Below are 11,206 nucleotides of genomic sequence, written 5' to 3'. Positions count from 1 at the left end.
GGCCGGTGGCAGGGCCCAGTCATCAGAGCAGAAGGAAGAGAAGCAGGATGGCAGAAAAACAACAGTTGATTTTTACCGGCCTCAAATACAAAACCGAGGCTGAGCCGCAGCCCCCAATTCCCAACCCAGAGGGCAACTCCCCCCATACCCTCCGAGACCAATCACCGCAAAGCCCAGGGGAATCCGAGCAAACACTACCAAAACTGTCGCTAACACTGACAAGGACCGAGACTGAGCGTAGCAAGCGTGATTAAATATCTACAAGAAAATATTTTAAAAAACATTATTTAGGCTTTATATAAAGCAGAGATCCAACATGCTTAGATGCCACCCACTGGAAACCAAAAAAAAGCTCCTTCATTGCAGCAAGCTAAAGAGAGACCTTTATATAATAAATCTTCTTTCTGGAAAAACAGCAGAATACACTTTCTTAATGCCCAAGCAGAGAAATAGTCCATTAAATACCATGAACAACTAATGTGACTAGGCATCTCAGAAAGAAAGAGAAAAATCTCCAGAAAATAAGCTTACAGACATAGAAATATGCAACTTAAAAGACAGAGAATTCAGGATGGTACTTCTGAAAAAACTCAGTGAGTTCTGAAATGAATCATATCAACAATTTCAGGAACTGAAAAAACACTTCGATGAGCAGAGCAAGGAGATCGAAACCCTCAAAAAGAACCAAATAGAACTTCTGGAGATGAAGAACACACTAAAAGAGATGAGAAATGAAATAGCAAGCTTGGGAAATAGAGTCAACCAAATAGAGGAAAGGATCAGTGATATCAAAGGCAGAAATCTAGAAATAAATCAGAAGAAGAGAGAAACCAAAGAATGAAAAATAATGAAAGAGAAATACAAGAACTAGCTGATATAATCAGGAGAGGAAACATAAGAATAATGGGCATTATCGAAGGTGAGGAAAAGGAACAGGGACTAGAAAGCATTTTCAGACAGACAGTTAACAAGAATTTCCCAAATCTAAGGAATGAGCTGGAGCTTGGCATTCAAGAAGTCAACAGAACATCCAATTATCTCAACCCAAAAAGGCCTTAATCAAGACACATTGTCTTAAAATTATCAAAAATCAATGACAAAGACAGAATTCTTAGGGCAGCCAGGGAGAAGAAAACTCTGAGCTGGAGTGGGTCTGCAGATATTATAGTCTATACCCAATATTCTAAGGTATGAATGAGCCTGGCCAAATCAGCAGCCAACAAGTATGGAAAGGAGCTAGTCCCAGGAGGCCAGACCTATGGGAGGAGAGGAGCTAAAGCCTTAGAGAATCTCCTTTCTTGGGACAGTATGAGGTGCCTGCAATAGAATTTTGTAAGATAAGTAACAGGGAGGCACCAGTATATGAACCGAACTTGTGGATCTCTCTCCAGCACTAGAAAAAGAAGACAATGCCATGCTGAGGTGCCAGAAGAACTGCAGGCCTCTTGGTTTTCACAAGAAGGGCATTATTGCAAATACCAGATACTGTAAAGACAAAGACTTTAGCAGTGGGCTTTTAACTCCCTCTGCTGTGCATCCGTAGGTCCTGCTGCCTTCCCAGTACAAGGGTTCCTGACTCCCTCTCTTCTCTGTAGGGGTCGGGTGACGTTGGCAGGGTCCTGGGGGACATTCTGTAGCGATAGGTCTTTCGAGATGACAGGGCCCCTCTGCAAAGTCTCTCTATGGTGGGCAGAAAGAACGCACTTGGTCTCCTTTACTTTTCTTTACAGATCTGTTTCCTTCTTTCCTTTCTCAATAAAATTCATGTACATCAGACATCAGAGACATACTTTGATTTCCTAAACTATCCCTCCCACCTGGGTCATTCTGTGTGTTCCAGCATTTCTGTTTTAGTCTTTTAACTAAGAAGAAGAGAAGGAAAATAATGGCGAGGAAGAGGTGATGGTGTATAAAAAAGAAATGAGAAAAAAATGGAGAGAGGATGGTGGTGGGAGTTTTTCATAAAGAAAATGGGATGAGTCACCTAACAGATGCCAAATACCCACTGGACATGGGGGTGTGCATATGTCTCAGGGGTTTCAAGCTGACTGGCAGGCTGGGGAGGCAAAGATGCCAGAAGTCTATTTCTCTGAGGAACTGAGGAATACCCTGGGATCCTAAGAGAAAAGAAGCTTTGATGTGGGAAAGCTTGACTCAATAATTCAGGCTTAGTCATTGTAGGGAGGAGTGATTCTGAATCCTGCTCAACCCAACACTTAAATCTACTTCAGGAAGAAGAGGCCTTAACTGAAAAGAGCCCTTTTACTAATCACTCTGTAGGATTTTGGGGGGAGCACCCAGACCTACTAGGGGGCCCTGTAGCAAAGCTAAAGCAGAAATATATAAAGAGATTTCCCCAGGGGTTGAAGCCTTTTAGTACCCCCCAAAACTAGTAGAACATGAACTAGAAATAAGTAGGTAACAGAAATGTGTACTATAGGTCGGGAGAGGAGAGATATATATGAAATGAAGTCAAAGCATGTGTACTATAGGTCGGGAGAGGAGAGATATATTTGAAATGAAGTCAAAGCATGTGTACTATAGGTCGGGAGAGGAGAGATATATTTGAAATGAAGTCAAAGCATCAGTGCCCAGTTGTAAGCAACGCCGTGCTACACACAGATAGATGTTGCCAAAAGATGGAGAGGACGAGAAGCAGAGAGGAGTCAGAGCTGAGTGGTACCAGCCCAGGTGGGCACCGCGAGGTTGCCAAGACCTAACTGCCTTATACTACATGTCTGTGAAACAAAAAACTTTCATGGCTGAAAGCCTTTCCAAAAGAAAGGGTTTATTGAGCCGTTTGCTAGCCATAAAAAGGACCAGGTCCTGGGGCACGAAGTCTAAACCACCAGCAGCAGGGCTAGATGGAGAAGGCAGCACATTCGCCATCTTGGAGTTGACAGGCTTTTTTAATTAAAAATATTTCTTTCAATACAAAAAAATCTGTTTATTGTATTTCCCCAGAGAAAAGAGAGAAAAGGGAAAGGTCAGCATGTGTGTTACAAAATGATAGCAAATGGAAGTACCCAACACAGCAAAATCAACCAACAAACAAACAGTCCCCAGTGGTAGGAGTCACCAAAGCCCCAGGGGGCTCAGTCTCCTGCATTTCAGAAATAAGGGGAAGGGATAAGGGAAAGAACAGGTAGGAACATGCTTTCTTACACGCCTCGCTTCGTAAAAATTCAAGACTTCACACAAAGCTTGGTTTCTAGCAGTAAACATGGAGTTACATTCATCTGTCTCCTATTAAACAACCTTGTGGCTACTTTGACGTAAGTTTCTTGCACCTGCATAAAAGTTCTTAGGTGACTTGGATATGCATTCAGCTACCCTTCCATGGTCTCCCCACACCATTTTCAAAGTGGAAGCCTCCTCATTGCTTCCCTCTATCCTAGGATTAGAAATTAAAATAGGCTTGATCTATCCAAATATGCAATCTGAGTGTTTGGCATGAATCACATATCAAGGAATGGTTTTGACTCAGATTTGGAACAAGGGATAGAGTATTCCTAGCTTCTTCATGAGTTTTGCACAAATCATTTAAGAGTTGGGAAGACCACCCACAAATTAAATGTATATGTGTGGGTATGTGGGCTTTTGGGGGCAGATAGGTGATAGAGTGGGAATCAAGATGTTTGGACAGAAGATCTGGGAAATAAGGAGTAAAGGAAGGAGAAACAAAAGAAAAACATGGTTCAAGACCCCCACTTCAAGAGGGATCCCAAATTTTTACAGACCCTTTTGCCTGGTGCAGAACCTTTTGTCAAACATGCTTTAGCTATTTGTCTCAATACAAAAAGAAGTTTGTAAGCAATAAAACCCCCAAAACAACATAGAGAAAGACAAACACCTTATATTTACACAAACTAGGCCACATAGCAATCACAAAAGCAGCTACTCCTGAAGTCCTACAAAGCCCAGACAAATACAATAACTAGAGGAGCACAGCAATTGGGGGAGACAAGAACCCAGGGTCAGACACACATCACGGAATGTGTTCTGTTCCAATTGCTCTGTTTCCACACAGAGAGGTAGGTTTTCAGTGATCTCACAGCCTGTAAAGGAAACCCCTTTTTCTACCACAACACCAGTTACAGCTGCAGCAGGGCAGGACACTGGCCCTGGGCCTCCCATTTAAGTTATGGCTTATGGTATCTCTGAAAGCCAAGGAGGAAAAGCCCAGAATTTTTGAAGGTTGAGGAATTTAGTCCTTCATATATCCATCCCTGGGCAGCTCAAGATGGGTACAGAGTTATCATTCTTAAAACCTGACTTTACCACCGATATTTTTTGGCAAACACACATCGTACACCTTGTTGTGTACCGTAGGCCTAGCCCAATCCATCGAAGGATGGATCCATAATGTAAAGCAACTCCCAAACCCTGACATTAGAGGTCTAGAACAGGAATCCTTTATCACATTTAGACAATCCTCATCTAATCTTGGCTTCCCTCGAGCAGATAAAAGAACATTGGCCTAAAAGGTGAAAGATATATCTGGAGTCATGCAAGGGTTCTTCCCTTGCTCTCCAGCCATATCCATGCTTTTGGGCCCGAGATAATTTGAGAAGTGGACAGCTCAGGTTATGTCACCCTTGGAGTTTCCATCAGAGTGCAACCTGCCAGCCCCAGCTCCCCAGCAAGTCATCAGAGTCTGCCTTGTTTAGACACGGGCTGTAGGAGGGGCAGCAGACCTCAGCACTTTGGTAAGGTGGGGCAAGAAGAAAGGAAAATGTAAGTAAAATAGGAAATTGGGGGCGGAATATAATTTTCAAGGACTTTGTTACTTTGCTTAGGGCAGTTCTTTATAAGACACGAAAATCTGCTCCAGGTCCCAGAATGAGCAAGAACATATAACTCTGACCTCATATTAATTCCATTTGATTAAAAAATGTTTTCTTTAACAACCATATGCAAAGTAATCAACTGTCTCACAGTAGGCACTCTGGCACTGTGAATCAGCAGCCTCCTGTCCCCATCCTTTCACAAGATCTCTGGGTTCGATGTCCATGACACGCCTCATCGCTGTCAACGTGAGTAGGCCCACAGTTCCTACTGTGAACAGTGCTACTTACTGATGTGATCCTGGATCTTCATGGGTAGGGATAACTTATCCACTTCGATCATGTTGAAGGCGAGGCCTTTCTTCCCAAAGCGCCCTGTCCGCCCTATGCGGTGGAGGTAGGTCTCGTAGTCTGGCTCCTCTGACTGGTTCACAGGGAGATCAAAGTTCACAACGATCGTGACCTGCTTCCCATCAACCTCTGGAAGAGGAAAGGCAGTGGAGAGCCCTTCAACTTCTTCCTTAGGACACAGCTCTTCAAAACCACACCTGCCAAGGGAATTCTCATTTCACAAACACAGTGTATAAATCAGACCTGGTTTCACAGAACTGAAAGAGGCACTTCAGTCAAGCAGTCTGCTTGCATCGCATGTCTATGATGCTGGGTGAGAGTCTGTAGAAGCCAATTCTACAGAAGTCTAAATACGTACTGTGTGTGGTTAAAATGAAAAAGAGTGACAATACTAAGTGCTGACAAGGATGCTGAGCAACTGAAACTCTCCTATACTGCTGGAGGGAATGAAAATGGCGTAGCTCCTTTGGAAAACAGTTTTGTAGTTTCTTGTAAAGATAAACATATACTACGCTATGACCCCAAAATCCTACTCCTAGGTATTTACCCAAGAGAAATGAAAACATGTCTGCACAAGACCTGCACATGAACGTTTATTACAGCTTTCAATTTCCACGAGATGGTGAATAGATAAACTAATTGTGGCACATGCATTCAATGGAATACTACTCAGCAAAAAAGAATGAACCACGACTATATGTAACAGCACTGACAAATTCAAAAGCATTATGTCAAGTGGAATAATTCAGACACTAAGGCTACTGACTGTATGATTTAATTTATATGGAATCTGGAAGAGAGGAAACATAGAGACAGAAATCTGATCTGTAGTTGCCAGGGACCAGTGGTTGCTGAGACTGACTGCAAAGAGACATGATTCTGGGGGGAGATGGAAATGATTCATATTTTGATTACAGTGATGTTTATATGACTATATATATTTGTCAAAATTCATCATATACTATATACTTTACATTGTTACTATATACTGAATCAGTTAAAAAAGTAACTTTTATCGTGTATAAATTATACCTGAACTTAACTTTAAATACACACATGCGCACACACGCACGCGCACGCGCGCACACACACACACACACACACGCACCCCTTGAGCACAGACATTGGTTGTTATAAGAACTTTCTCTTTCCCATCCCGAAACCTCTGAATGATGGAAGCTCGCTGATCCACAGTCAGCTCTCCACTTAACAAGGACACTTGGTGGCCATCCTGCATCATCTCCACAGTCAACCACTTGGCATTTTGACGAGTCTACGTGAGAAAACAAAACCCAGCACAGCACCCCAAGTTAAAGCAGACCAGCTGTGTTTGCAGAGCTCACGTATGCAGGGTGGGAGCCAGGAGGGGCTGTCCTAGAGGAACCCTAGAATGTGGCATGGAATTCCTCCTCCATGTGCTTCTAAGTGTCACATCCTCTCAATCTTTCAGGGCTTTGGCTTCTCAGTCATAAAACAGAGTTAATAAAAATGCTCTATCTATCTCACATGGTGTATGCTGACAAAATGAGACAACATAATAATGATAACATAGCCATTCTAAGAGTGCTCCATGTATGCCAGGCAGGTTGCTAAAATCTTTACATGCAACAGTCTGGTGAAGTAGCTACCTAATTTCATTTTAAAAATTAAAACAACAACAACAAAGCTTAGAAACGCTAGTGACTTGCCCAAGGTTACATGGCTAGTGAAAGGCAGAGCTCAGCTTTCCTTTATTCTACAATTATGTTTTCAGTGCTGTCCAAGTGTCAGGCGGGAGCTATTCTAGTGCAGGGAATATGAAAGTGAGTACGACAGATGGGATCCTGCTCTCGTGGTAGTGAGAAAATGAAACCAATGTGTGAACACGAAAAATGTCAGAGAGCAAAAAATAAGTATGAAAATAAAAATTGGGTGATGTTAACAGTGAGTAACTAAGTAGCTACTTTACCTAAGTAAGTCGGAAATAGATTTCTTAACCCGGTAAAGGGTATCTGCAAAAGCTCTACCACTCACATCAACCTGAATGGGTTGCCATCCCTCTCACATAAGGATGCCCTCCATTTAACATCGCACTGACGCTCCATTCCATCACTTAACCTTTCTACGTTTCACCCATAAAATACAGGTAATTTCTACTCAGTTGCTCTGAAGATTAAACTATAGAATGCACAAAAAGTGCCAAGCATGACGCCTGGCTATGGGGCACTTTGAGTATTACTGTCGCCCTACCTCCAGCTGCAGGGACATCTGGGCATGGCAGAGACGAACCTGGGCAGAGTTACCTGGCAGAAGATGATGGCCTGGCCAATGGTGATGCCGCCGTAAATGTTGCACAGAGCTTGGTATTTATCCTTCCTGTTCCCGCACAGCACATAATACTGTAGGACATTGTTCAGGGTCAGCTCTTCTTTTCGTAACTTGTTAACATTGGGGTCAGGAATGATTCACTCTGCAAACTTCCACACAGAGTCCTCAAAGGTCGCTGAGAGGAGTAGCATCTGGCACTCAGAGGGTGAAGCTCTGTGAAAGGGAAGGGACGAAGGCTGTCACCGATTGCCATGTTGCCAGTCTCCTGGGATGCAGCTTCGGGCACTTCCCGCCCGTTGCCATCAGCTGCTCCAGGGATCAGCATGCGAGGCGTGCCTGTGACGAGCTGCACCTCTGTGCAAAGAGCAATGTGTCCTGCTCCTCCCGGCTATGCAGAATTGGGGAAAATACTTACACTGAATGAGGAGCTCAGGAGCAAAGTTTACATATGTATTCTGGAGGGTTTGAGGTTTTCAGGACAATTTTCTCCTTAGGAGAAGCAGAATCATGGAGTCAAGAGTGAAATCTAGACGCTCTTTACGGTGATCGCCTCACACAGAGTTCCACGGGGATGAAAGAAACAGAAGCTGGTCATCCCATGACAGGGGTTCTATTTCTCGGGAGGGAAAGAACAGCAGCCACAACCAACTTTACTTGCAATGGGAAGAACCCAGATATAAATAAAAGGGGGCTGAAGGAGAAAATGCTACTGAATAGAAAGTGTAAACTGAACTCAGTGAATACAGGGTTAATTTATATATGGTCCCCAAACAAGCAAAACGCAGCTACGCTAGCAGTCAGGATAGAGGTTAACCCTGGGGAGGGGAGAAGGGCTGGTGACAGGAGAGGGGTGGTGGGGGACTTCTGGGGTGCTGGTGAAGTTCCATTACTTGACCTGGGCCACTGTTACATGAGCACAGCCTCTTTGTGATTATTCACTCAGCTTTACCTTTATGATTCATGTGTTTCTCTGTATACATTTTATACATCAATAAAAAAGTTAATTAAAAAAATAAAAGAGAGACCAGAGAAATCACCACTTCCGAGAAGACAGACACCTAGAATAAGCTGTTGGTGCTAAAACAGAGTGGGAGAGATCTTATAGACCAGTGATTCCCAAACACTATTTTAAGCCTGGAGCCTCGGTCACCTGGCGAGCTTTTCAAATAACAATCTGACAGACTCAGGTCAACTATGGTAGACTGTCTACATGTGCTACCTTCTCAGCTTCCCACATCCCACCGATACGATTATAAAGAGATAAAAAGATATGAATCCACAAAAATATGAAGAACAGAAGCGGAGAAATGGGAAGATATTTCAATACATTTTTCAAAGATGGAAAATGTGGTAAATGAGAAAGTGGATGAAGCTACACTATGCGTGCTATAGGAAGAAATGGGGACAAAAAGCACAGCCAAGCTGAAAAGGTCCGCTGAGAAATCTGGGACCTGCGAGCACCAGAGACCAGAGAATTAGGGAGAAAGGACTGAAAATGGGGCTGGTGTGTTAGAAAGCATGAGGGAAATTCTGCATTAGCATACTGGGGCCACTTGGCCATCTGTAGTATCATAATCCTTTATCTGGAAAAAGATGGCATCGGCACTGGTATCTCAAGGCCTGGGTCATTTCGTTTCAAAAAGAAAATTAATACAAATTATACAAGGAAACAGACATGGGCTGCTCTGCAGAACACATTGGATTTTGAAGACCTAGTATGAAAAAAAAAGTCAACTCTTTCATGAATAATTTTTATATTGCTTGCTTGTTGAAATGCTAATTTTGATACATTGGGTTAAATAAAACATAACATAATTGTATCTGTTTTTTTTTTTAAATGTAGCTAGTATAAAATTTTAAACTACACATTTTGTATGTATATGAGTTCCTCATCCCCAAAAGCAAAAAACTGTTAACTGTAGTTATATTGAAAAGTAGGTTTTTGGAGGACAAAGAAAAACAACTTACATTTTTACTTCCTAATTGGTGTTTTAAAGATTTTTTCCCCACGCGTAATACTTTATATATGGTATATATATAAGTACACACATGTAATACTTTAATAAAAAAACTAAACAGTAAAAGCTGTTCTGCTCCAAACAACTGAGTTTCAAAGAAAAGAATATACCAAAGCATCCTCTTACAGGATGTAAAAATGATGGAAATAAGGGTCTGTGTTTTATGTCAAGCATTGTTGTATCTGAATCATTTCATTGCATTCTAATAACAATTTTGTGATTCGGGTGCTATTACAACCTCAATTTAGAGACGAGAAAGCAGAGAAGCTTGTTAGTGGTGGAGTCAGGATTGAGGAAATCCACCAAGCGCGGCTTACTGGTACATACTTTGATTCCTTCAAATGACGTACACCACTTGAACGTACACACAGAACTTTCCCATCCGTTCGACTACACGGCCAGTCTGCAGAGCCAATTTTAAGTAGGAGCCAGGCAGAGGCACTGTGAGATAGAGAGCGAGGTAGGAAAAGAAAGGTTCATACAAGCCATCATGCGAATTTGAAATACAATTAGAATTTGTGTAGGGAAAGGCACAGAAGTGAAACTGGAGATTTTGGTTGAATGAAATATTTTAAATCGAATGCAATTTACCAGCTGATAAATCTGAGGCGAATGTTGAGTACAGGAGGGGAGGAGAGGCTGAAGGATGGAGAAATAGCTACCTTTTATATACTCCTCTTTAGGGGGTTATGGAGACACACAAGTTACTGGTCATGCTTTTTTGGTGGGGGAAGAATGGGATGTAAAGAGGCTGGTAATCAAAAAGAGAGGGGATGCAAGACAAATTACAGCTTTAGTGTGTCTCCATCACCTCTTGCTAGCTATGAAAAGTCTGCCCATTTCCAGAACACTCCCTGCTTGACCTGATCCACCTTATACATCTCTGGCAGAATATTCCCTCCAACTTTTCATGTGTTACTTCCTCTCCTCTATAAGTGATGGTTGTTGATGAATGAAGATGCTGGTGGGAGAAACTGATGATATTTAATGCATTTGCGTATTTCACTTAGGGTCTGGGATAGAAGGAGAAGGAAACACAGCTAATGTACTAAAAACAGTTTTTACACACATTTCTCAAACACAGATTTTCCTGAAGAATTTTTATCCATAATATCAAGCTCAAAACATAAACGTCCTTAGCTTATATTGTGGATCAGAGAATCCTCGTTTTCGTCAAAGCGCTGAGTGAACCTAATACTCGGGTACTCAGCTTGTCAAACAAGCGGCTGAGTACAGTTTGGAGAAAGGGACCGATCACCAGAGACTTTCCACGAGTGGAATCTAGACTAGGAGCATGGCAAGCACAGTTGCCTGCTCACTGACATCTCTGTAACTCTCTGACATCTGTGACCTTCCATGAAACATCTCCTACTCCAAGTCTCAGTTCCCTCCTCTGCTAAATGAGTGAGGTGACCTGGAGGATCTTCTAGTCCTAAAGCTATATGGTATGTATGCTCACTCCAGAATAAGCACAGTGCTAAAAATGTACACTATTTCATTTAATCTTCATGAGAATCCTGTGAAGCAAGTATTTATGCATTTATGCATTCATTCATTCATTCAGTCAGTCAGTCAGTGTTTAATGAGTGGTTTCTATAAGCCAGGCACTGTGCTCGGTGTTAAGATTTAGGGTGAACAGAACAACTATGATCCGTGCCGTTATAGATGTTATCTTTATAGACAAGGAAACATACTCGGTAAGATTTACTACCTCACCTGAGACATTCAGCTAGTAAGTACTAG

General features: G+C 42.3%; 1 protein-coding gene across 1 annotated transcript in view; it reads right to left on the bottom strand.

Moving 5' to 3' along the window:
- LOC105296864 (ATP-dependent RNA helicase DDX25-like) overlaps positions 1-11,206 on the bottom strand; it is a 24,468-nt gene that overhangs the window by 7,010 nt on the left and 6,252 nt on the right. The window contains 7 exon segments of the mRNA XM_023534716.1: positions 149-258; positions 3,988-4,058; positions 5,079-5,265; positions 6,247-6,411; positions 7,421-7,658; positions 9,814-9,883; positions 9,886-9,904. Coding sequence (XP_023390484.1) covers positions 149-258; positions 3,988-4,058; positions 5,079-5,265; positions 6,247-6,411; positions 7,421-7,658; positions 9,814-9,883; positions 9,886-9,904 — 860 coding nt within the window.

This window comes from Pteropus vampyrus, unplaced genomic scaffold, assembly GCF_000151845.1.
Source record: "Pteropus vampyrus isolate Shadow unplaced genomic scaffold, Pvam_2.0 Scaffold130, whole genome shotgun sequence".
Lineage (NCBI taxonomy): Eukaryota > Metazoa > Chordata > Mammalia > Chiroptera > Pteropodidae > Pteropus > Pteropus vampyrus.
Note: the sequence above shows the minus strand (reverse complement) of the source record. Positions and strands in the feature narration are given on the sequence as shown.